Genomic DNA, 27,384 nt, shown 5'->3' with positions numbered 1-27,384 from the left:
CACCATTAAATCCATTATAAAAAAAATGGAAAGAATATGGCACCACAAACCTGCCAAGAGAGGGCCGCCCACCAAAACTCACAGACCAGGCAAGGAGGGCATTAATCAGAGAGGCAACAAAGAGACCAAAGATAACCCTGAAGGAGCTGCAAAGTTCCACAGCGGAGATTGGAGTATCTGTCCATAGGACCACTTTAAGCCGTACACTCCACAGAGCTGGGCTTTATGGAAGTGGCCAGAAAAAAGCCATAGCTTAAAGAAAAAAATAAGCAAACACGTTTGGAAGAAGGTACTCTGGTCAGATGAGACTAAAATTGAGCTTTTTGGCCATCAAGGAAAACGCTATGTCTGGCGCAAACCCAACACCTCTCATCACCCCGAGAACACCATCCCCACAGTGAAGCATGGTGGTGGCAGCATTATGCTGTGGGGATGTTTTTCATTGGCAGGGACTGGGAAACTGGTCAGAATTGAAGGATGGTGCTAAATACAGGGAAATTCTTGAGGGAAACCTGTTTCAGTCTTCCAGAGATTTGAGACAGGGACGGAGGTTCACCTTCCAGCAGGACAATGACCCTAAGCATACTGCTAAAGCAACACTAGAGTGGTTTAAGGGGAAACATTTAAATGTCTTGGAATGGCCTAGTCAAAGCCCAGACCTCAATCCAATTGAGAATCTGTGGTATGACTTAAAGATTGCTGTACACCAGCGGAACCCATCCAACTTGAAGGAGCTGGAGCAGTTTTGCCTTGAAGAATGGGCAAAAATCCCAGTGGCTAGATGTGCCAAGCTTATAGAGACATACCCCAAGAGACTTCCAGCTGTAATTGCTGCAAAAAATTGTTATGCACGCACAAGTTCTGTTTTTTTGGTCTTATTTCTTGTTTGTTTCACAAAAAATAATATTTGACATCTTCAGTGGTAGGCATGTTGTGTAAATCAAATTATACAAACCCCCCAAAAATCCACTTTAATTCCAGGTTGTAAGGCAACAAAATAGGAAAAATGCCAAGGGGGGTGAATACTTTCGAAAGCCACTGTATATACCCCCTACCTTGTCACAACACAACTGATTGGCTGAATACTTTAGCAAGCCACTGTATATCACTGATTGACTCTGCAAAACATGATACACAGTGAGGTAGAAATAGACTCGAGATGAGGCCCTTTGTTTGGAGGTCAAACAGCAGAGCCCAAAAATGACTTGAACTTTTGTCCCAAGAGAGGATCTTGCATTACAGGGTTGTTGACGTTCTGCCCACAGGCCAATACGGCAAAAACAAAGGTAGAGAGGACAATACACCGCTATAAAACTCTTCCTGGAAAAGCAGGCCGGAAGTAAGAGCCGGAGAGATAATGCTTCAGACTACGTGTTGACAGTTAGATCTTAATGATAACGTGGTCTTGATAAATCACACTCGGGATCATGGATGACAGATCCATTCCCCAGTCACATACTGTACCTTTCTGGACCTTGTCACAGAGCAGGTAGACCTCCTCTCCTCCTGTCACACAGCCAGCTGTGCGGTCCATCCGCACTATCTTCAGGTTGGATGCATTAGGAGCTTCTGCAAACAGGATAAGGGAATAGAGAGATGGTCAATTGGTCAACTCAGATTTTCGGTTTAGTGCAAGCAGAATACCGTTACTTCTCATTTATTGACAGCTAATAGGTAAAGTGCATTCAGATAGTATTTAAACACCTTGACTTATTCCACATTTTGTTGTATTACAGCCTGAATTCAAAATGGATTTTAAAACATCTCACCCATCTACACTACCGTTCCTTGTTTTTGAAAGAAAAACACTTTTTGTCCATTAAAATAACATCAAATTGATCAGAGGCGACTCCAGGATGCTGACCTTCTTGGCAGAGTTGCAAAGAAAAAGCCATATCTCAGACTGGCCAATAAAAATCAAATATTAAGATGGGCAGTCTGAGATATGGCTTTTTCTTTGCAACTCTGCCTAGAAGGTCAGCATCCCAGAGTCGCCTCTTCACTGTTGACGTTGAGACTGGTGTTTTGCGGATACTATTTAATAAAGCTGCCAGTTGAGGACCTGTGAGGCGCCTGTTTCTCAAACTAGACACTCTAATGTATTTGTCCTCTTGCTCAGTTGTGCACTGGGGCCTCCCACTCCCCTTTTTATTCTGGTTAGAGACAGTTTGCGCTGTTCTGTGAAGGGAGTAGTACACAGCGTTGTACGAGATCTTCAGTTTCTTGCCTATTTCTCGCATGGAATAGCCTTCATTTCTCAGAACAAGTATAGACTGATGAGTTTCAGAAGAAAGTTATTTGTTTCTGGCCATTTTGAGCCTGTAATCGAACCCACAATTGCTGATGCTCCAGATACTCAACTAGTCTCAAGAAGGCCAGTGTTATTGCTTCTTTAATCAGCACAACAGTTTTCAGCTGTGCTAACATTTTTTACATTTTAGTCATTTAACAGACGCTCTTATCCAGAGCGACTTACAACATAATTGCAAAAAGGTTTTCTAGTGATCAATTAGCCTTTTAAAACGATAAACTTGGATTAGCAAACACAACGTGCCATTGGAACACAGGACTGATGGTTGCTGATAATGGACCTCTGTACGCCTATGTAGATATTCCATTAATAAAATCAGCCGTTTCCAGCTACAATAGCCATTTACAAGATTAACATTATCTACACTGTATTTCTGATCAATTATTTAAATGGACAAAATTGCTTTTCTTTCGAAAACAAGGACATTTCTAAGTGACCCCAAACTTTTGAACGGTAGTGTACATACAATACCCCATAATGATGCAACAGGATGCATGTTTTGGAATATTTTTATTCTGTACAGGCTTCCTTCTTTTCACTCTGCCAATTAGGTTAGTATTGTGGAGTAACTACAATGTTGTTGATCCATCCTCAGTTTTGTCCTATCACAGCCATCAAACTGTAACTGTCTTAAAGTCACCATTGGCCTTGTGAAATCCCTGAGCGGTTTCCTTCCTCTCCGGCAACTGAGTTAGGAAGGACGCCTGTATCTTTGTAGTGACTGGGTGTATTGATACACCATCCAAAGTGTAATTAATAACTTCACCATGTTCAAAGGGATATTCAATGTCTGTTTTTTTTTTTACCCATCTACCAATAGGTGCCCTTCTTTGCGAGGCATTGGAAAACCTCCCTGGTCTTTGTGGTTGAATTTGTCTTTGAAATTCTCTGCTATACTGAGCGACCTTAGATATAATTGTATGTGTATGTTAAACACTATTATTGCACGCAGAGTGAATCCATGCACATTTTTACTCCTGAACTTATTTAGGCTTGCCATAACAAAGGGGTTGAATACTTATTGACTCAAGACATTTAAGCTTTTCATTTTTACTAATTGGTAAAAATGTCAAAAAAAAATATTTTCTCTTTGGCATTATGGGGTATTGTGTGTATGCCAGTGAAGAAAATCTCAATTTAATCCATTTTAAATTCAGGTTGTAACACAACAAAATGTGGAAAAAGTTAAGGGGTGTGAATACTTTCTGAAAGCACTGTAACTAATACATGCTGTGCATCATCCATATTGGATTCCTTGTAAATCCTTGAAATTGCCCTTTGTTATCAAACTGGAAACACTATTTATTTGTTTCTCTTCAAAAATCTTTTATCATTTAAATAAACCACAGAGACACCAAATGTGGAAAAAAAGACTTGACACAAACTGTGTGGATGCTTTCTCTCAGTAAAGGGCGGGCATCAAACTGAAAGTGAAGGCCTAGTTTCAGCCTGCGAGAGGAAGCTGAGTAAGAAATGTGAGGTAGAGGAAGCACAGAGCTAGGAAAATGAAACCTGTGCACACTGATGTGGTTTATTTCAATACATCTTAAACTCAGTGACTAATTACATGAATTCAGTGATGACAGGCACAAGAGTGATTCTATTAGTTTGTTCAAACAGTAGTTCCTTCCTGAGTTTCATTAAGCTGAGGCACAACTGGGTACCATGTAGCCTAATCTGGTGTGTTTCTATGGTGAGGTGGGGGACCTTTGTCATAGATGGACTTAGTGAAGGGTAATGGAACATCTTTCACTGATAATGTAAAGAAGAAACAAAATGGCGGACCACAGACAGTTCTTCTTGGGTCATGGCTAAAGACTGTTTTAGCTAGCTAGCTAGAACCATTGTTTTGTTGGGGTCACAGCGCACTGGGAAACACAGCATTAACGGCCTAATCCTTGTTTGCATAAATCATGCATTGATGTCAATGGGTACATTTTCACAAGAACTGAAGTTGATTTGGCGCTTAGTGACTAGGTGGCTGTTAGTGACTTACTGCTGTCGAAAATGGGGTCTGATATGACGGGGTCCAGTCTACGGGAGAAGCCCCCGTCACTATCTGGGAGGAAGGCTGTGAACATGAGGCGCACCACGCTTAGGTCCATCTCTTTAGCCTGCTGGTGCGCTGCGCTGCAGATCATGTTTCTCTGGTGATCTGAAGACACACGCGAAGGTTGAGTGTGAAGTTGGCGATGCATAGATTCACATATATGTAAAACAAGAAATATTCTTAGTGCTCTGCAGAAATACATTCATTCAATCAACTGTCTTAAAGGTGGCTGACCAGTGAGCTCCCGGGGGATGCGGACCTCTCCCTGGAAGGAATCTATGTCGGAGTGGATGACAATGCCACAGTTGTAGCCCATCCTGTAGGCCTCAGTCATGCGGTCCTCCAGGGTCTTACTCACATTCTTCTTGGTCACGTGGAGGATGCCCAGGTTGGGGAAACTGTCACAAGGAATGACTGATTTACATGTGGTACGTTTTTAAGAATGAGTGCACCATAAAGTCAATTCAAGTTAGATGGGGAAACACTAAGCGAGAAATCTCATCATTACATATGATCTCAAAGGAAGGATCCATAATGGTCCTATAGGAAGTCCAGACATTTCTGCAATGTTGTCAATAAGCAAACATTTTAGAAGGTGCCAAACGTACTCATTTACCGGTAAGCTAACTTGCTCTTTCAATGGTGTGTGTTAGGGCTGTGACGATCATGGAATTTTGGGTAACGGTTTGCAACATTAAGGCAGGCAAATCTTCACCTCTCTTCTAGTGGATCAATCTATCACGTGCAGTGGTCATGCCTCTGGGTTATGCACACAGACTTGACGTTTGCTAGCCTATTTGATTTCAACTTCGGTTTTTATAACATTGATGATTAACTTTTGCTTATAAATGTCCACATTCACCAACAATTACATTGGGTAGCTAATTTCAGCAGACAGAATGACAATTCAGGTCGGATTTTAGCATCTTTTTACATCTTTACAAACCGGAGAATTATGCGCACTGTAGCTGGCTACAGCAGCATCAAAGGGAGTGCACATTTTGAAGAAGAGAGCGTGTGTCGGGAGGAGGTGGAGACAGTTTGATATCTAGATGGATTAAGGTAGCAAAACAAATGTTCATAATCATTCATTTACACTACTGCTATTGTGTAAAATATATCTACTACTTGAAAATAAAGTTCATAAAAATATATATTTTTAAATTATGTATTAAACTGTTATTTTATTCATGGTCTTCATCCATAAATTGTCGGTTACATGATTATACAATTACCGTGCCAGCCCTAGTGTGTGTTCATTCGTGCGCTAACTAGAGTGAACGGTGGAGACACACCTGATGCTGGAGTCTTTGGGCTGTAGGTCTGCGATGCAGATGCCCTTGTCACACTGCTTGCCCACCAGACTGTGGGCATGGAGATGGGCATCTTTAGAGTTGGTCACCAGCTGTACCACCACACGTGCCAACCCCTGGTAGTTACAGATCTGCAAAGACAACAGCAAATTGCCTTTTTAGAGGGAGACACTCTTTAGACAAGATATTCGAACGATAGCCTCGAGATAGCCTCGAGTGCCAGACTGCTTACATAAACTCAGCAAAAAAAGAAACGTCCCCTTTTCAGGACCCTGTCTTTCAAAGATAATTCGTAAAAATACAAATAACTTCACAGATCTTCATTGTAAAAGGTTTAAACACTGTTTCCCAAGCTTGTTCAATGAACCATAAACAATTAATGAACATGCACCTGTGGAACGGTCGTTAAGACACAGCTTACAGACGGTAGGCAATTAAGGTCAGTTATGAAAACTTAGGACACTAAAGAGGCCTTTCTACTGACTCTGAAAAACACCAAAAGAAAGATGCCCAGGGTCCCTGCTCATCTGCGTGAACGTGCCTTAGGCATGCTGCATGGAGGCATGAGGACTGCAGATGTGGCCAGGGCAATAAATTGCAATGTCTGTACTGTGAGACGCCTAAGACAGCGCTACAGGGAGACAGGACGGACAACAGTGGCAGACCACGTGTAACAACACCTGCACAGGATCGGTACATCCGAACATCACACCTGCGGGACAGGGACAGGATGGCAACAACAACTGCCCGAGTCATTCCAGGAACGCACAATCCCTCCATCAGTGCCCAGACTGTCCGCAATAGGCTGAGAGAGGCTGGACTGAGGGCTTGTAGGGCTGTTGTAAGGCAGGTCCTCACCAGACATCACCGGCAACGACGTCGCCTATTGGCACAAACCCACCGTCGCTGGACCAGACAGGACTGGCAAAAAGTGCTCTTCACTGACGAGTCGCGGTTTTGTCTCACCAGGGGTGATGGTCGGATTCGCGTTTATCGTCGAAGGAATGAGCCTTACACCAAGGCCTGTACTCTGGAGTGGGATCGATTTGGAGGTGGAGGGTCCGTCATGGTCTGGGGCGGTGTGTCACAGCATCATCGGACTGAGCTTGTTGTCATTGCAGGCAATCGAAACGCTGTGCGTTACAGGGAAGACATCCTCCTCCCTCATGTGGTACCCCTCCTGCAGGCTCATCCTGACATGACCCTCCAGCATGACAATGCCACCAGCCATACTGCTCGTGATTTCCTGCAAGACAGGAATGTCAGTGTTCTGCCATGGCCAGCGAAGAGCCCGGATCTCAATCCCATTGAGCATGTCTGGGACCTGTTGGATAGGAGGGTGAGGGCTAGGGCCAGTTCCCCCAGTAATGTCCGGGAAATTGCAGGTGCCTTGGTGGAAGAGTGGGGTAACATCTCACAGCAAGAACTGGCAAATCTGGTGCAATCCATGAGGAGGAGATGCACTGCAGTACTTAATGAAGCTGGTGTCCACACCAGATACTGACCATTACTTTTGATTTTGACCCCCCCCCTTTGTTCAGGGACACATTATTCAATTTCTGTTAGTCACATGTCTGTGGAACTTGTTTACATTTTACATTTGTCATTTAGCAGACGCTCTTATCCAGAGCGACTTACAGTTAGTGAGTGCATACATTTTCAGTTTATGTCTCAGTTGTTGAATCTTGTTATGTTCATACAAATATTTACACATGTTAAGTTTGCTGAAAATAAACGCAGTAGACAGTGAGAGGACGTTTCTTGTTTTGCTGAGTTTAGTATGGTGGTGTTTTGTGAAAAGAAAGAAATCTTGTAAAGTCTAAAATGTGCTCTCTGGTTTATTGGCTCTTAGCCTGTGTAACTAGTTCAGTCATAACGACTTGACTGATTGGCTGACTGACAGGCTCAGTTAGGAGCTACTGTCTCTTTGTGCTTTGTTTGTCATGTGGTTATTCAGACACTTTCTCTAGGGGGGAAATTAGTCACTTTTGCATCAACAACACACATCATTCAAAATTCCCAGTCGAAATGGTAAACAATTTCTGAGTGATGAGTCAACCAAATGAGGTTAGTAACACACTTTCTCTAGGGGGAAAATGTGTCACTCTTGCGTTGACAAAACACACGTATACAATCACACAAACACACAGCATTCAAAACAGTGGAAAATGCCAGTCCAAATGGTAATCCATTTCTGAGTGATGAATCAACCAAATGAATACATGAAGGAAATGCTGGATGAAAACACTTTTACACATGGCTCAGATTTTGATACACAGGGTTACATGCTGACCACACTGCCTGTGTTGCGTGGGCGAGCGTTGCAAAATTAATGTATACATACAGTGAGGAGAACAAGTATTTGATAACCTGCAAAATCGGCAGTGTTTCCTACTTATAAAGCATGTAGAGGTCTGTAATTTTTTATCATAGGTACACTGTGAGAGACGGAATCTAAAACAAAAATCCAGAAAATCACATTGTATGATTTTTAAGTAATTCATTTGCATTTTATTGCATGACATAAGTATTTGATACATCAGAAAAGCAGAAAATATTTGGTACAGAAACATTTGTTTGCAATTACAGAGATCATACGTTTCCTGTAGGTCTTGACCATGTTTGCACACACTACAGCAGGGATTTTGGCCCACTCCTCCATACAGGGATGGTGTTCTTGGGGTTGTACTCATCCTTCTTCCTCCAAACACGGCGAGTGGAGTTTAGACCAAAAAGCTATATTTTTGTCTCATCAGACCACATGACCTTCTCCCATTCCTCCTCTGGATCATCCAGATGGTCATTGGCAAACTTCAGACGGGCCTGGACATGTGCTGGCTTGAGCAGGGGGACCTTGCGTGCGCTGCAGGATTTTAATCCATGACGGCGTAGTGTGTTACTAATGGTTTTCTTTGAGACTGTGGTCCCAGCTCTCTTCAGGTCATTGACCAGGTCCTGCCGTGTAGTTCTGGGCTGATCCCTCACCTTCCTCATGATCATTGATGCCCCACGAGTTGAGATCTTGCATTGAGCCCCAGACCGAGGGTGATTGACCATCATCTTGAACTTCTTCAATTTTCTAATAATTGCGCCAACAGCTGTTGCCTTCTCACCAAGCTGCTTGCCTATTGTCCTGTAGCCCATCCCAGCCTTGTGCAGGTCTACAATTTTATCCATGATGTCCTTACACAGCTCTCTGGTCTTGGCCATTGTGGAGAGGTTGGAGTCTGTTTGATTGAGTGTGTGGACAGGTGTCTTTTATACAGGTAACGAGTTCAAACAGGTGCAGTTAATACAGGTAATGAGTGGAGAACAGGAGGGCTTCTTAAAGAAAAACTAACAGGTCTGTGAGAGCCGGAATTCTTACTGGTTGGTAGGTGATCAAATACTTATGTCATGCAATAAAATGCAAATTAATTACTTAGAAATCATACAATGTGATTTTCTGGATTTTTGTTTTAGATTCCGTCTCTCACAGTTGAAGTGTACCTATGATAAAAATTACAGACCTCTACATGCTTTGTAAGTAGGAAAACCTGCAAAATCGACAGTGTATCAAATACTTGTTCTCCCCACTGTACATGTTATTCAATCATTTCATCCAAAAGTTGCCAGAAACTAAACTAGAACATGGTTCTATTTTAGACACTTGACGCGCTGCAAGTCCCGCCTCTCCCATCTCCTCATTGGTTTTTAGGAGCATATACCCACGTGGGTGATTGAAAGATGAACGAGGTCCACACTCCAGTCAGTTGCTGTAATGCACCTGAAAGTTGGTTGCCAACCTCCATATAAAATCCACAGAGAAGACTGAGCTAGGAGCGATTACCAGAAACTAACTAGGTTTCCCCTTTTATCTGTGGATTAATTGTCGGAGTAGAGAACACACGATATTGTGTGACTCCAAAATTGGTAAAAATTCTACAAAGATCCAGCAAACAAAAGGACCTTGTACATTTTAGGTAAAATAACAACCAAATGTCTATATCCCAGGACAAATTACCTAGCAACAGCAAGCTAGCTAGCTAAATGTCCATGAATGTTTCATGTGTGTTGCGACCTGTCCCCAAATGAATATAGTTGGTTCAGAGTTCGTTTTGATATTTCAACCTGCTTGTCCTGTCTGGTGGGGATAGAAAAACTCAACATGCGCACGAGCGGAGCCAGTTTGGTCATCATGTTAGGGCAGGGTTCCATCCTGCAACCATTTGACTTGGCAATGCGACACACAATTTTTTATTGGTCGCAAGGGTGCCAGTGAATTTTTTGACGTGGTCACGTTAGTTTTTTTATTTTATCATCATGATTTATTCAAACAGTAATGTGCAATTGACCAAAAATAAACCAACTTTCTTCAGAGGCGACAATGGCATGGGAATGCCCATGTCTGTGTGTGTCAGTGCTCGACATACAGGGAGGTTTTTGAAACCCTCTGGGCCAGTCGACCAGACATTGGAAAATCTGACATTTTCCTCTAGTCTCGTTGGTCCTTGAAAAGTCATTGAAGTTGGCAGCCGATTTAGAAGTTCTACTGTCCCAATATAATATTCAGTGATTTCATTTCTGATCAGGGCATGCTAATTTAAAAGATGGCTAGTCATTATTAGCCTGGTTCTGTATGAAATGCAGGCACATTATGGGACACAGGCCAGGTCATTATCAATTCTAAAATAAATTATTTAAAAATTTGGTGCGACCAAATCATGTGCTGGTGTCACCAACTAAAAAAAGTTAGTAGCACCAGTGCCACCTGTGGAAAAAGTTAGTGTAGAACCCCGGGTTAGGGTAGGTTGGGAATCTCAGTCCTTTTTCATGTGACCAGAGCTATTTTCAAACAATTATAAAATGTCAAGTTTTTCCACAACTTCAACTAAAGATCCCATCCTTCCAAAACCCCTCAGGGAAAACCCCTCAGCTTACCAGTCACCCATTCTCCACAGAAAAGAGAATGCGCATTTCTCTTCAGATGAATTACTTTCTATGACACATAGACTAATGTCTCACAGCGTTCTGTTCAAACTAACAGGAAGCCAACATAGATCCAACAATAGTGTAAACAACATGCTTGAACTGTCAAAGTCTGATAACATGAATTTAATGCAGCAACAATGATGCATCACATAAATTATTAACTCTGGGAGTGACTGATGCTTATGGATATCAACACATGTAATGGACACAGGGAAAGGTAAAAGTATGCCATCTAACCACTTTGAAATCTTACACATTCTTCCTTGACAAAATGAATACTGCACTGTAGACTAATGCCTTACATTTACATTTTAGTCATTTAGCAGACGCTCTTATCCAGAGCGACTTAGTTAGTGAGTGCATTCATTTTCATACTGGCCCCCCTGGCCCCCCGTGGGAATCGAACCCACAACCCTGGCGTTGCAAGCGCCATGCTTGGTTCTCCCAGCCAAAATTGGCCTACATACAAAACCAACCACGTTCCAAGAAATAGTACATATGATGTTAGGCAAAGCAGTCAGAGGGTGAGACTGAAGAACACATTTTGAATTTGCCTACCTAGAAAAGTCTTTAGCCTGCCCTTGAGCTCAAATGTCTCGCCTCAACCCCAGTCTTTAGCCACTGCATTTAAAAGAGAACTCATATCAATGTACTCTGTAACTTTATGTACAGAAGCACAACATAGACAGTGGGCTATATCTGCCTCTACAACCTCTAGAACAGGTTTGAGAGACACCTCTATATTTTACACTCTGAGGCAGTTGTTTCATGTCGGAGTCTGAGACCGTGGGGGCGAGCTGAAAACACCGTTTCCTGTTGGTGATGCCACGCGACAGTCCCTAGTAATTACCTCTATGACACAGGAGGAAATTCCCAACAGATTTATATACACTCCCCTCCGTATGTATTCGGACAGTGAAGCTAAAATTGTAAATGTGGCCTTATACTCCAGCATTTTGGATTTGAGATTTTAAAAAAATCATATGAGGTGACAGTACAGAATGTCAAAAGAAAGTGAGGGTATTTTTTATACATATCTGTTTTACCATTTAGAAATTATCTAGACCCCCATTTGAAGATGTCATAAGTATTTGGACAGAATTAACTTATAACGTATTAATGTAGTCAAAAGTTTAGTATTTGGTCCCATATTCCTAGCACGCAATGACTACATCAAGCTTGTGACTCTACAAACTTGAATGCATTTGCAGCTTCTTTTGGTTGTTTCGGATTATGTTTTGCCCAATAGGAAGAGAATGGTGAATGATGTAGTGTCATTTGGGAGTCACTTTTATTGTAAGTAAGAATATACGTTTTTCTAAACACGTCTATATTATCTGGATGCTACTTCCATGATTATTGATAATCGTGAATTAATTGTGAATGACCCAAAACAAACTGCAAATGCATCCAACAAGTGTGTCGTCACAAGCTTGATGTAGTCACTAGGGAATATGGGACCAAATACTCAACTTTGTGACTACTTTAATACACACTAAGTGAATTTTGTCCAAATAATTATGACATCTTCAAACTGGGGACAAGATACATAAAGTGCTTTCATTTCTAAACAGTAAAACAGATACAGTATGTATAAAAATACACTCAAATAAAAAGGTGACATTCTGCACTGTCGCCTCATGTAAAACATTTGATCTCAAATCCAAAATGTTGGGAGTATAGAAACAAAAAAAAGATCTTACCTTCACTGTCCAAATACATACGGAGTGGAGTGTACCTGTCTTTAGACTCATTTTATCTTATTTTGTGCATAATAATATAATAATAATATGCCATTTAGCAGATGCTTTTATCCAAAGCGACTTAAAGTCATGTGTGCATACATTTTTACGTATGGGTGGTCCCGGGGTTCGAACCCACTACCCTGGCGTTACAAGCGCCATGCTCTACCAATTTCGCTACAGAGGACCACTAGCCTCTAACAATCATGGGAACAGAACTTAGAGCTTACTGAAGAAATGAAGATAAGATTCCTCTTTCCCCTGACCATTGAAAGACTATCCATTCTCATGTCTAGCTCCAATAAAAGATCATTTAAAACCTTTCAGCAAAAAAACCCTCAGGTGTAAAGGTTCAAATGTATTGAAACAAAAGCATGCTCAGAAGATGAGCGGTTGGAGTTAGCGCCTCAACACCAACAGACAGTACCTATTCATACTGCTTGAGGGAAATATTTTGAGGCACAACAAAGGGGGATTTCCCAGAGTACAGACTGAACATAGTTCAAATTGCCTAAAGATACACAAGTATTTGTGGTGTGTGTGTGAGGGGCAAAATTGTGTTACTTGCATGAACAGATTTCTGTCAGGATGGGCATGTAAATGTTAGCTTGAAATACATGCGGAGCTGATCAAACGTTTTTTCATTCACATATGAACAAGATAATTACATCTCAAACACGTGAGACGCTAAATTCATTGGAATCTCATGGGGAATTCCTACTTCCGCTTGTTTAGTTGAAAGATCAAAGGAAGGAAGGAGTGAAGGACGGACAGCAGGCCTTTGTATCTATGCCATTATAGCGTCTGTGACAGCATGGGCAGAGCCATTGAGGCAATCTCCATTTTGAAGTAGTACATTTTCTTCTTCACGATTGGCTGATCCTGCCTGGTGACCCGGTTAGACATGACTCCAACAGGGTCACCAGGCAGGATCAGCCAATGAAGTTGGACGTCCCACCCAGTTGACTACATTAAAATGGTGGAAGCCCTCAATTAGAGGCCTTCACGGATCCACCTGTACGCGAATACCCGAATCGAGAATTCTAAATAAACAGGGCCTCCTGAGTGGCACAGCGGTCTAAGGCGTCACTACAGACCCAGGTTCGATCCCAGGCTGTGTGTCACAACCGGCCGTGACCGGGAGTCCCATAGGGCGGTGCACAATTGGCCCAGGGTTAGGGGAGGGTTTGAAAGGGGGGGGCTTTAATTGGCTCATCGCGCTCTAGCGACTCCTTGTGGCGGGCAGGGCGCCTGCAGGCTGACTTTGGTCGTTAGTTGAACGGTGTTTCCTCCGACACATTGGTGCGGCTGGCTTCCGGGTTAAGCGTGCAGGTGTTAAGGAACGCGGTTTGGCGGGTCAGGTTTAGGAGGATGCATGACTCGTTCCTTCGCCTCTCCCGAGCCCGTTGGGGAATTGCAGCGATGAGACAAGGATATCACGAAAATGGGGAGAAAAAGGGGGGTAAAAAAAAAAAGATTTCTAAATAATGTCACAGGTCTGGGTCGGATCTGATATGTGTAATTTTAACTGACTTGTCCGGAAAGGCCCGTACAGATCCAAACGCGACTGCTGCAGTAGAGAGAGAGAGAGAGACATTTTATCCTTTATGCCGCTGCTCTTGCTTTTCACGAGAGTGGAGCATGGCACGTGTAGCTTGTTGTTTGCCAATCTTAAGTCATCAAAGTGGCAATAGGCTACAGTCATAGAGCCTCGCTCAGTGTGTGGCACAAGTTAGGCGATATCTAATCAATGGAAAATGGAATTAAAATGACAGAATTAAAAGTTAAAGGAGAAGGATAGGCTACAACGACCAAGAGCCAACAGGTAGGCTACTTAATATTCCGAATGGAGTTGTTATTTGTAACTGTAGGATGAGAAAGCGCATGCACTGCAGTCTCAGTTAGCCTAGCTAGCTAACGTTAGCTAGCTTAACTAGCTTCCCCCGGTTTGATGCAGTCAAGACAGGTGCTATGTAATCATATTTGATGATAAATAACCTAGCTATGGCAGCTATTAGTCTACTATAGCGTGAGTTGGCTTGGTTGGTTGCTGTCTCTTCCTACTCAACGTGTCACTCGCTCACACTCGCATTTTATCAGCGCCGGTTAATAAAGTAGCTTGAATTACTTTTCTGATGCTTCCCTCACTCGGATCGGACCGGGTCTGCATCCGACCAGGTCTATACGGAACGGGTCTAGTTGTCTTCAGGTCCGTTCGGAACGGGTCTCTAAATGTTTTTATTTTTATTTATGCATATTGGGTCTGGGTGGGAAAGTCCCAGGTCCATTTCGAAACGGGTCCAAAAGGTGAAGACCTCTACCCTCAATGGCGCTGCCCATGCCAATACAGCCTTTTGGGCACTAGAGGCCTCTATCATTCTCTATGGGTGAGACTTACCTTGACCTGGGGATAGGACTTCCTGTTCTTCTCGCTGGAGGCCCCTGGGAGCCCGCCGTGAGAGGGCCCCTCACAGCCATAACGGAACCTGAAGCCCCGCTGGAACAGACATGAATGATACTCAAATAAACAGTTTTTAATATCCCTTTGAAATTTGGTTAAATTTACATAGCCTATGCTGTCACTAAGAGAAGGAGCACACTGAAGGAAAGGGTTACCTGTTTAGGCTGTTCAATGATTTGGAGGTAAGGTCCATCTGCTGTAATTAAGAACAAATAAACAATGGTTTACGTTAGTTTTACAGCAGGACTGGCTCCCCCTCCTCCTACTGTATTGGGTGTGAAGGTTTTTGCTCCAGCTCTGCTCTAACACACCTGATTCTACTAACTAATCAGCGGCCAATGAGGACATTGATTAGCAAAAGCAGGTGTGTTAGAGCAAGGCTGGAACAAAACCCTGAACAACCAGTAGCTCTCTAGGGCCATCCCTCTTCTTAACAAACATCTTGAATTGAGCTGAGGTGCTGTGGTAGAGGATGTATTTTGAATCAGATAAACAAAACTAACAAACAAAAGGTATGGCTTTTTAGGAATGGGGGCCTGGGCTATCTAGTTCCATGTCAACAAAACAATGTTTTGAGTCTTTTACCAAATGTGACAAAAACCCTTGTGATAGTCGTCTCATCTTGCTCCTCAAACAATTGTTTGCGGAGCCAGCCTCTTCCCCTTCCTGCCTAATGCAGGGCCTGCTGCCTAAGCCACATCCTCCCACCGATGTAACCTCAATCAACCTTATCTGCCAAATTATACTCGGCATCAGCTCTCTATAGAACAGACGACCTTCATCCGGACATTGAAATTCAACATTTTCCTTCAGCTCTAAGAATGGCGCATTGCCCTCACAGGATGGCTATATCCATACTTGTAAGATTAATGAAGTAATGAGCATCAACATACGAGATTGTGGGGTATGTCCATTCATCAAGACTGCTCTTGAATATGCCATTTGTGGTAAAGAGATGGGTATCCCCCGGAGAAAGTAGTAGTTCCCATATATTCCCATTAGTCTTGCCTAAACAACCACTAGTCTCGCTTAAACCTTGGTTTTAAAACAGCCCCCCGAGACAAATGGAGAAGTGAAAGTTAGACAGAAGGAGAAGTAGGCTCATGTCTACATTAGAACTCTGTAATATCATGACATCATGAAACTGAGTTATTTTTTAACTACCTTTTCATAAAAAGGTGGTGGCGAGGAAGAGCTTACTCTTGACCATGAAAGCGCTCTCCAATTTTAGGCTACCACTGGCATTCATGAAATTACATCTTTAGATATACCTATTTAATCTATATTTTGGAAAAATACCTACAGTGCATTCAGAACGTATTCAGACCCCTTCACTTTTTCCATATTTTGTTACGTTACAGCCTTATTCTAAAATTTATTAAATTGGGGGGGCTTTCTAATCAATCTACACACTATACCCTATAATGACAAAGCAAAAACAGGTTTTTAGAAATGTCTAGGAGACTCGAAATTGAGCTCAGGTGCATCCTGTTTCCATTGATCATCCTTGAGATGTTTCTACAACTTAATTGGAGTCCACCTGTTGTAAATTCAATTGATTGGACATGATTTGGAAAGGCACACACCTGTCTATATAAGGTCCCACAGTTTACAATGCATGTCAGAGCAAAAACCAAGCCATGAGGTTGAAGGAATCCGTAGAGCTCAGAGACAGGATCGTGTCGAGGCACAGATCTGGGGAAGGGTACCTAAACATTTTTGCAGCATTGAAGGTCCCCAAAAACACAGTGGCCTCCATCATTCTTCAATGGAAGAAGTTTGGAACCACCAAGACTCTTCCTAGAGCTGGCCACCCGGCCTAACTGAGCAAATCAGGGGATAGGGCCTTGGTCAGGGAGGTGACCAAGAACCCGTTGGATCACTCTGACAGCGCTCCAGAGTTCCTCTGTGGAGATGGGAGAACCTTCTAGAAAAGACAACCATTTCTGCAGCACTCCACCAATCAGGCCTTTATGGTAGAGTGGGCAGACCGAAGCCACTCCTCAGTAAAAGGAACATGACAGCCCGCTTGGAGTTTGCCAAAGGACTCTCAGACCATGAGAAACAAGATTATCTGGTCTGATGAAACCAAGAATGAACTCTTTGGCCTGAATGCCAAGCGTCACATCTGGAGGAAACCAGGCACCGCTCATCACCTAGCCAATACCATCCCTACGGTGAAGCATGGTGGTGGGGATGTTTTTCAGCGGCAGGGACTGGGAGACTAGTCAGGATCGAGGGTAAGATGAACGGAGCAAAGTACTGAGAGATCCTTGATGAAAACCTGCTCCAGAGTGCTCAGGACCTCAGACTGGGGCGAAGGTTCACCTTCCAACGGGACAACGAACCTAAGCACACAGCCAAGACAACGCAGGAGTGGCTTCGGGACAAGTCTCAATGTCCTTTAGTGGCCCAGCCAGAGCCCGGACTTGAACCCGATCAAACATCTATGGAGAGACCTGAAAATAGCTGTGCAGCGTTGCTCCCCATCCAACCTGACAGAAGAATGGGAGAAACTCCCCAAATACAGGTGTGCCAAGCTTGTAGCGTCATACCCAAGAAGAATTGAGGCTGTAATCGCTGCCAAGATGCTTCAACAAAGTACTGAGTAAAGGGTCTGAATACTTATGTAAATGTGAGATTTCTTATTTATTTATTTTATTTTTATAAATTTGCTACAATTTCTAAAAACCTGTTTTTGCTTTGTCATTATGGGGTATTGTGTGTAGATTGATTAAGAAAAAACAAACAATTTAATCCATTTTAGAATAAGGCTATAAACGTAACAAAAGGTATAGAAAGTCAAGGGTCTGAATACTTTACGAATGCACTGTATACACATATACACACACTGTATACCATTGATGCAATTTCAATGTTGTTTGAGTTGCATTGTGTATCACCAAATTTGCTTGAGAATATTTTAATGCAACACTTCTCACAGCATCCAAGTTGCTTGACATAGGCGTTTCAAAGAGCTGTCAGTCAAGACAAGCTCAATAATATAAGCTCCCCACCCACTCAGCCAGTCTTTTCAAACTTCCTGGTAGTTAGCCATGAGAGAAAAAGTACTTTTCAGAATGACTGTTCAGTACCTTTAATGGGGTTTCTTTAAATCAAAATCAAATTGTATTGGTCACATACACGTGTTTAGCAGATGTTATTGCGGGTGTAGCAAAATGCTTTTGTTTCTAGCTCCGAGAGTGCAGTATATCTAACAAGTAATATCTAACAATTTCACAACATATACCTAATACACACAAATCTAAGTAAAGTAATAGAATTAAGAATATATTAATACATATATGGATGAGCAATGTTTATATAAAAGGGGTTTATATAAAGGGGTTTATTTAAAGGGGTTTATAGACCAGATAAAAGATGATGCTGTGCCATGAAGTCATTCCTTCTTCTTACCTGTCCGGAGTGAGTTGGTGAGTGACATGGGAGGGAAATTCAGAGGATCCCATAGTGGCTCTATGTCAAAGTACTACAAGAAAAGAAAACAAGAGAGGACAAGGTTATTGACATCTTTTTTCACTGACAAATGTAGGGGTACAACTAGCATCTATGAAAGAGACACAGGCAAACCTGTCAGCTGAAGTTACAGTGCCTTCAGAAAGTATTCACACCCTTCAACTTTTTCCACATTTTGTTGTGTTACAGCCTGAATTTAAAATGGATTACATTTAGATTTTGTGTCACTGATCTACACACAATACCCCGTGGAATTATGTTTTTAGAAATGTTTACAAATTAATTTTAAATGAAATGCCTTGAGTCAATAAGTATTCAACCCTTTTGTTATGGCAAGCCTAAATAAGTTCAGGAGTAAAAAGTTGCTTAACAAGTCACATAATAAATTGCATGGACTCACTCTGTGTGCAATAATAGTGTTTAACATAATTTTTAAATGACTACCCCATCTCTGTACCCCACACGTACAATTCTCTGTTAGGTCCCTAAGTCGTGCAGTGAATTTCAAGCACAGATTTAACCACAAAGAGTAATTGAACACTGGTCACTTTAATACTGTTTTACCCACTTCATATGTACAGTTGAAGTCGGAAGTTCACATACACCTTAGCCAAATACATTTAAACTCAGTTTTTCACAATTCCTGACATTTAATCCTAGTAAACATTCCCTGTCTTAGGTTAGTTAGGATCACCACTTTATTTTAAGAATGTGAAATGTCAGAATAATAGTAGAGAGAATGATTTATTTCAGCTTTTATTTCTTTCATCACATTCCCAGTGGGTCAGAAGTTTACATACACTCAATTAGTATTTGGTAGCATTGCCTTTAAATTATTTAACTTGGGTCAAACGTTTTGGGTAGCATTCCACAAGCTTCCCACAATAAATTGGGTGAATTTTGGCCCATTCCTTCTGACGGAGCTGGTGTAACTGAGTCAGGTTTGTAGGCCTCCTTGCACGCACACGCTTTTTCAGTTCTGCCCACACATTTTCTATAGGATTGAGGTCAGGGCTTTGTGATGGCCACTCCAATACCATGACTTTGCTGTCCTTAAGCCATTTTGCCACAACTTTGGAAGTATGCTTGGGGTCATTGTCCATTTGGAAGACCCATTTGCGACCAAGCTTTAACTTCCTGACTGATGTCTTGAGATGTTGCTTCAATATATCCACATAATATTCCTTCCTCATGATGCCATCTATTTTGTGAAGTGCACCAGTCCCTCCTGCAGCAAAGCACCCCCACAGCATGATGCTGCCACCCCCGTGCTTCACGGTTGGGATGGTGTTCTTCAGCTTGCAAGTCACCTCTTTTTCCTCCAAACATAACGATGGTCATTATGGCCAAACAGTTCTATTTTTGTTTCATCAGACCAGAGGACATTTCTCCAAAAAGTATGATCCTTGTCCCCATGTGCAGTTGCAAACCGTAGTCTGGATTTTTTATGGCGGTTTTGGAGCAGTGGCTTCTTCCTTGCTGAGTGGCCTTTCAGGTTATGTCGATATAGGACTTGTTTTACTGTGGATATAGATAATTTTGTACCCGTTTCCTCCAGCATCTTCACAAGGTCCTTTGCTGTTGTTCTGGGATTGATTTTCACTTTTCGCACCAAAGTACGTTCATCTCTAGGAGACAGAATGCGTCTCCTTCCTGAGCGGTATGACGGCTGCGTGGTCCCATGGTGTTTATACTTGCATACTATTGTTTGTACAGATGAACGTGGTACCTTCAGACGTTTGGAAATTGCTCCCAAGGATGAACCAGACTTGAGGAGGTCTACTATTTTTTTCTGAGGTCTTGGCTGATTTCTTTGGATTTTCCCATGATGTCAAGCAAAGAGCTACAGAGTTTGAAGGTAGGTCTTGAAATACATCCACAGGTACACCTCCAATTGATTCAAATGATGTCAATTAGCCTATCAGAAGCTTCTAAAACCATGAAATCATTTTCTGGAATTTTCCAAGCTGTTTAAAAAGGCACAGTCAACTTAGTGTATGTAAACTTCTGACCCACTGGAATTGTGATATAGTGAATTATACGTGAAATAATCTGTCTGTAAACAATTGTTGGAAAAATGACTTGTGTCATGCGCAAAGTAGAAATTTGTGGAGTGGTTGAAAAACGAGTTTAATGACGCCAACCTAAGTGTATGTAAACTTCCGACTTCAACTGTATACACTGGGTACACACCTTTTCTATTCATTTACTGTGCATATTGTCTATACACACCATCATATACAGTACTATGAAAAAGTATTTTCCCCCTTTCTAATTTTCTCTACTTTTGCATATTTGTGATACTGAATATTATCAGATCTTCAACCAAAACCTAATATTAGATAAAGGGAACATAAGTGAACAAATAACACAACAATTACATATTTATTTCATAAACAAAGTTATGCAACACCCAATTCCCCTGTGTGAAAAAGTAATTGCCCCATTACACTCAATAACTGGTTGTGCCACCTTTAGCTGCAATGACTCCAACCAAATGCTTTCTGTAGTTGTTGATCAGTCTCTCACGTCGCTGTGGAGGAATTTTGGCCCACTCTTCCATGCAGAACTGCTTTAACTCAGTGACGTGTGGGTTTTCAAGCATGAACTGCTCGTTTCAAGTCCTGCCACAACATCTCAATTGGGATTAGGTCTGGACTTTGACTAGGCCATTCCAAAACTTCCAATTTGTTGCTTTTTAGCAATTTTCATATAGACTTGATTGTGTGTTTTGGATCATTGTCTTGGAATGCAGTGTTTGGTTTTCGCCAGGCATTACTGGAACCATGTCGTCCAAAAAGTTATACTTTTGAATCATCTGTCCATAGAACGTTCTTCCAAGAGTCTTGATGATCATCCAGGTGCTTTTTGGCAAACTTGAGTCAACATTTTGGACGAGATGGGTCCCATTATGCCTGGCGAAAACCAAACACTGCATTCCACAGTAAGAGCATCATACCAAAGGTCAAGCATGGTGGTGGTGGTGTGATGGTTTGGGGATGCTTTGCTGCCTCAGGACCTGGACGACTTGCCTTAATAGAAGGAACCATAAATTCTGCTCTGGATCAGAGAATTCTACAGGAGAATGTCAGACCATCCGTCTGTGAGCTGAAGCTGAAGCGCAGCTGGGTCATGCAGCAAGACAATGATCCAAAACACACAATCAATATATGAAAATTGCTAAAAAGCAACAAATTGGAAGTTTTGGAATGGCCTAGTCAAAGTCCAGACCTAATCCCAATTGAGATGTTGTGGCAGGACTTGAAACGAGCAGTTCATGCTTGAAAACCCACACGTCACTGAGTTAAAGCAGTTCTGCATGGAAGAGTGGGCCAAAATTCCTCCACAGCGACGTGAGAGACTGATCAACAACTACAGGAAGCATTTGGTTGGAGTTATTGCATCTAAAGGTGGCACAACCAGTTATTGAGTGTAAGGGGGCAATTACTTTTTCACACAGGGGAATTGGGTGTTGCATAACTTTGTTTATGAAATAAATATGTAATTGTTGTGTTATTTGTTCACTTATGTTCCCTTTATCTAATATTAGGTTTTGGTTGAAGATCTGATAACATTCTGTATCACAAATATGCAAAAGTAGAGAAAATTAGAAAGGGGGCAAATACTTTTTCATAGCACTGTACATATTGTTACAGGCTTTGATTTTTCCATTTATGTTTTGAGTTTGGACTTTAGCGTATAGGGCGCACCGATTGGCTTCACCTCATTAGTCAGTATGTGTTACACCTGTGCTGGTTTCCATCTCGTTAGTGGGAAGGTGTTTCACCTGTGCTGGCCCAGGTGCTATTCAAGAGTGGCTGGCGAGTGCTTCAGTGGTCTTAAGAGATGTGGAGGGTTAACACCTTTAGTTGGCACTCCCTATTTGGATTTCCCTGATTTTGTTTAGCGCCACCTTTTTGGTTTGCTTCCTGTCTAAGTTTGGTGTAGGTTTTAACTTTTGTTTGCCTCGTTGGGCAAATTTAGTGGGTGTCTTTTAGGTTCCAGTTGTTGTTGCTAGTCAACTTTCAGTGGACACCACCATCAGTGTCTTTCAGAACCCCTCCTACAACCCCACCGGTTTCATTTTGGTTGTTGGTCAGTGACTCTGTTAGTTCCCCCCTCTGTTTGAGCGACATTATTGGTTTTCTTGCTGGGGAACGTAACAATATATATTTATATTCCGGACTGACATTGCTCGTTCTGATATTTCTTATTTCTTTTATTTTTATAGATGTGTGTATTGTTAGGTATTACTGCACTGTCGGAGCTAGAAACATAAGCATTTCGCTGCACCTGCGATAATATGTGTACGTGACCAATTCAATTTCATTGAGGTTTTCCTATTGTTTGCAAAGAAGGGCACCACCTATTGGTAGATTGTTTTTTTTTAAAGCAGACATTGAATATCGCTTTGAGCATGATGCACTTATTAATTTTACACTTTGGATGGTGTATCAATACATCCAGTCACTACAAAGATACAGGCGCCCTTCCTAAATCAGTTGCCGGAGAGGAAGGAAACCGCTCAGGGATTCCACCATGAGGCCAATCGTGATTTTAAAACAGTTAGAGTTTAATGACTGGGATAGGAGATAACTGAAGATGGATCAACAACATTATATTTACCCCACAATACTAAAATAAATGACAGAGTGAAAAGAAATATTCCAAACCATGCATCCTGTTTGCAATAAAGGCACTAAAGTAATACTGCAAAAAATGTGGCAAAGAAATTAACTTTTTGTTCTGAATACAAAGCGTTATGTTTGGGGCATATCCAATACAACACATCACGGAAGTACCTCCTCATATTTTCAAGAATGGTGGTGGCTGCATCATGTTATGGGTATGCTTGTCATCAGCAAGGACTAGGGAGTTTTTTAGGATTAAAACAAAAGGAATGGAGCTAAGCACAGGCAAAATCCTAGAGGAAAACATACTTAAGTCTGCTTTCCAACAGACACTGGGAGACAAATTCACCTTTCAGCAGGACAATAACCTAAAACACAAGGCTAAATATACAATGGAGTGGCTTACCAAGACAACATTGAATGTTCCTGAGTGGCCTAGTTACAGTTGTGACTTAAAATCGGTTTGAAAAACTATTGCAAAACTTGAAAATGGCTGTCTAGCAATGATCAACAACCAACTTGACAGAGCTTGACAATTTTTTAAAAGAATAATTAGCAAATATTGTACAATCCAGGTTTGCAAAGATTTTAGAGACTTACCCAGAAAGACTCCCTGCTGTATTTGCTGCCAAAGGTGATTCTAACATGTATTGACTCAGGGGGTTGAATACTTACAGTGCATTCGGAAAGTATTCAGACCCCTTCCCTTTTTCCACATTTGTTACGTTACAGCCTTATTCTAAAATTGATAAAATAAAAATCATCAACACCCCATAATCACAAAGCGAAAACAGGTTTGTAGAAATGTTTGCAAATGTATAAAAAAAATAAAAACTGAAATACAGATCATCCTCGAGATGTTTCTACAACTTGTGGTAAATTCAACCTGTGGTAAATTCAATTGATTGGACATGATTTGGAAAGGCACACACCTGTATATATAAAGGTCCCACAGTTGACAGTGCATGTCAGAGCAAAAACCAAGCCATGAGGTCGAAGGAATTGACGTAGAGCTCCGAGACAGGATTGTGTCGAAGCACAGATCTGGGGAAGGATACCAAAACATTTCTGCAGCATTGAAGGTCCCCAAGAACACAGTGGCCTCCATCATTCTTAAATGCAAGAAATTTGGAACCACCAAGACTCTTCCTAGAGCTGGCTGCCCGGCCAAACTGAGCAATCGGGGGAGAAGGGCTTGGTCAGGGAGGTGACCAAGAACTTGATGGTCACTATGACAGAGCTCTAGAGTACCTCTGTGGGGATGGGAGAACCTTCCAGAAGGCCAACCATCTCTGTAGCACTCCACCAATCAGGCCTTTATGGTAGAGTGGCCAGACGGAAGCCACTCCTCAGTGAAAGGCACATGACAGCCCGCTTGGAGTTTGCCAAAAGGCACCTAAACAAGATTCTCTGGTCTGATGAAACCAAGATTGAACTCTTTGGCCTGAATGGCAAGCGTCACGTCTGGAGGAAACCTGGCATCAACCCCGTGGTGAAGCATGGTGGTGGCAGCATCATGCTGTGGGGATGTTTTTCAGCAGCTGGGACTGGGAGACTAGTCAGGATTGAGGGGGAAATGAACGGCGCAAAGTACAGAGGGATCCTTGATGAAAACCTGCTCCAGAGCGCTCAGGACCTCAGACTGGGGCAAAGGTTCACCTTCCAACAGGACAACGACACTAAGCACACAGCCAATACAACGCAGAAGTGGCTTCGGGTTAAGTCTCTGAATGTCCTTTAGTGGCCCAGCCAGAGCCCGGACTTGAACCCGATCGAACATCTCTGGAGAGACCTGAAAATAGTTGTGCAGCTATGCTCCCCATCCAACCTGATAGAGCTTGAGAGAATCTGCAGAGAAGAATGGGAGAAACTCCCCAAATACAGGTGTGCCAAGCTTGTAGCGTCATACCCAAGAAGACTCAAGGCTGTAATCGCTGCCAAAGTTGCTTCAACAAAGTACTGGGTAAAGGGTCTAAATACTTATGTAAAATGTGATATCAGTTTTTTATTTTTTATGCATTTGCACGTAATTTCTAAAAACCTGTTTTTACTTTGTCATTATGGGGTATTATGTGTAGATTGAAAAACAATTTAATCAATTTTAGAATAAGGCTGTAAAGTAACAAAATGTGGAAAAAGTCAAAGGGTCTGAATACTTTCCGACTGTGCTGTATATAATCAAGTTACACTCAGTTGCCTGTTTATTAGGTACACCACCCCGTTCACGAAAATGGTTCGCTCCTACAGACAGTGAGGCACGTGTCCGTGGCTTGCTATATAAAGCAGGCAGACAGGCATCCAATTACTGTTCGATTGAATGTTAGAATGGGCAAAACGAGTGACCTAAGCGACTGAGCGTGGTATGATCGTCGGTGCCAGGCGCGACAGTTCCAGTATCTCAGAAACGGCCAGCCTCCTGAGCTTTTTCCGCACGACAGTGTCTAGGGTTTACTGAGAATGGTGCGACAAACAAAAAAACATCCAGTCAGCGGCAGTCCTGTGGGTGAAAACAGCTCGTTGATTTGAGCGGTCGAAGGAGAATGGCAAGAATCGTGCAAGCTAACAGACGGGCCATAAACAGGCAAATAACGGCGCAGTACAACAGTGGGGTGCAGAACGGCATCTCGTAGTGCACAACTGTCGGTCCTTGTCACGGATGGGCTATTGCAGCAGACACCCACACCGGGTTCTTCTTGTTTTTAGCTGACAGGAGTGAAACCCGGTGTGGTTGTCTGCTGCAATAGCCCATCTGTGACAAGGACCCACGAGTTGTGCGTTCCGAGATGCCGTTATTTGCCTGTTTGTGGTGGCCCCATCCTGCCTGGTGTCAACGATAGATGCTGGTGACGGTGGTGTAATGGCGTGGGGAATGTTTTCCTGGCACACATTTGGTCCATTGATAACAATTGAGCAACGTTTGAATGCCACACCTTGTAGAATCCATGCCCCAAAGAATTCAGGGTGTTCTGGAGGCAAAGGGGGGCCCAACCAAGTACTAGATGGGTGTATTTGTATTATTTTCCATTAATAAAAAAGAAAAACGTTTTTTTTCTTCCACTTTGACAATTAAATCCATTTTAATCCCACTTTGTAACAACAACATTTTGAAAAAGTCAAGGGGTGTGAATACTTTCTGAAGGCACTGTACATCTTTAGCCACACCTCTACTTTTATAATGATGTTGTTCTTAAGTGTTTTAAAAAATCTATAGATTTCTGCTTCAAACTTTGTGACAAACAATATAGCCTACAATGTATATATGACAAATACAGAGATCCAGTGTAGACATAGCATGGACATGAAACACCTAGCCTACCTGTGGGTGAGCCAGGTAAGCATCCTCTTCTGCCATGGTGTCTGAGAGAAGACAAAGACCTTGAGAAAAGTATTGACTTATAAAACATTCAAGCAGTTTAGTGTACATATGCTTACCGGAATTAAAGATTTAGTGATTTCCTGCATCTGAACCAATTTCAAATGTGCCCTGCTCTCGTGACATTTGGATTTGCTACTGGCATGCTGTGCATAAACCACTAATCTAACAAGCTAGCCAGTTAGCTAACTAAAACACAAGTATCAAAATAAATTAGCTAAAACAGCACTCTCTCTTAAGTCAATGTTTCAAGAGCACCATAGTAACAAAATAAAAGACAAAGCCAACCGTCCGTTTGCTCTGATCTAACTAACTAGCTAGCTTACTACTCAACTTCAGTTTTTTGTTTGTGGCTAGCATGCATATAGCTAGCTAATTTGACAATGAGGAAGTGAACTTGACTAGCTAGCAAAGTTATAACAATAAACTTAAATTGGTTACTTATTATAATTACTCATATAATTAAATTGAAATATTGTAGCCAACACTTACCTAGGTCACATGCGATTCCTACATCCACATGAAAGTTCGACAATTGCAGTCCCAATCCAATCAGAGGAGTCGAGTTTTGCACATTAGTGCGCCATACTTTGGTGAACTGATTTGACCGAATCAAAACAGTGACAGTATCTATCGTCAAACTTTCATATTATACAAAACTTTTAGCTTAATAATTTTGCATCAGTAAACGAGGATGAAATATGTCAGTGCTTGCTGGCAACAAAAGACAGCAACATCCAATTGTTCAGAAACGTGACTTCCCCACTGGAAATTCCCAGTGACGTAGGCTTGTGAAGGTCTTTGCAGCACCTGCCCCCTGCTGGCCAAAGCTGGGATATGTTTGCTCACAACTAGACCGACAAAGGCAACATAAACCCGTGCAAAGATGATCTATTATATTGACGAGATAGCCGAGTCGCGGCTCTAACAATGGAAATACATGTCCTCAATGACTGAAGGCAGGCGAGATCAGGTGGGACCATTCTAGCCAATGAGAGGGCAGATTAAATACCCTCTGCCATCGCGGAGCCACATATAGAACAATGAGACAGTTC

At 42.1% G+C, this 27,384-nt stretch overlaps 1 protein-coding gene across 2 annotated transcripts in view; it reads right to left on the bottom strand.

The window, feature by feature from the left end:
• The window catches only part of LOC121543405 (nuclear factor NF-kappa-B p105 subunit), a 35,917-nt gene extending 8,830 nt beyond the window's left edge, over nucleotides 1–27,087 (bottom strand). Inside the window, exons 1-9 of one of the 2 annotated variants that reach the window (XM_041853258.1) lie at nucleotides 26,822–27,087; nucleotides 26,273–26,331; nucleotides 18,266–18,338; nucleotides 15,004–15,044; nucleotides 14,786–14,884; nucleotides 5,657–5,805; nucleotides 4,596–4,759; nucleotides 4,308–4,466; nucleotides 1,465–1,569 (exon numbers count right to left, since the gene is read on the bottom strand). In XM_041853258.1, the coding sequence (XP_041709192.1) occupies nucleotides 1,465–1,569; nucleotides 4,308–4,466; nucleotides 4,596–4,759; nucleotides 5,657–5,805; nucleotides 14,786–14,884; nucleotides 15,004–15,044; nucleotides 18,266–18,338; nucleotides 26,273–26,308 (826 nt within the window). In that variant the 5' untranslated portion in view covers nucleotides 26,309–26,331; nucleotides 26,822–27,087. The remainder of the gene's footprint in view (nucleotides 1–1,464; nucleotides 1,570–4,307; nucleotides 4,467–4,595; nucleotides 4,760–5,656; nucleotides 5,806–14,785; nucleotides 14,885–15,003; nucleotides 15,045–18,265; nucleotides 18,339–26,272; nucleotides 26,332–26,821) is intronic. The other variant, XM_041853250.1, reaches the window with a different exon arrangement.
• Between the last annotated feature and the right edge of the window lie 297 nt (nucleotides 27,088–27,384).

The sequence above is a fragment of the Coregonus clupeaformis genome, chromosome 3, assembly GCF_020615455.1.
Source record: "Coregonus clupeaformis isolate EN_2021a chromosome 3, ASM2061545v1, whole genome shotgun sequence".
In the NCBI taxonomy this organism is placed as follows: domain Eukaryota; kingdom Metazoa; phylum Chordata; class Actinopteri; order Salmoniformes; family Salmonidae; genus Coregonus; species Coregonus clupeaformis.
This window is presented reverse-complemented; position numbering and strand designations above follow the sequence as displayed.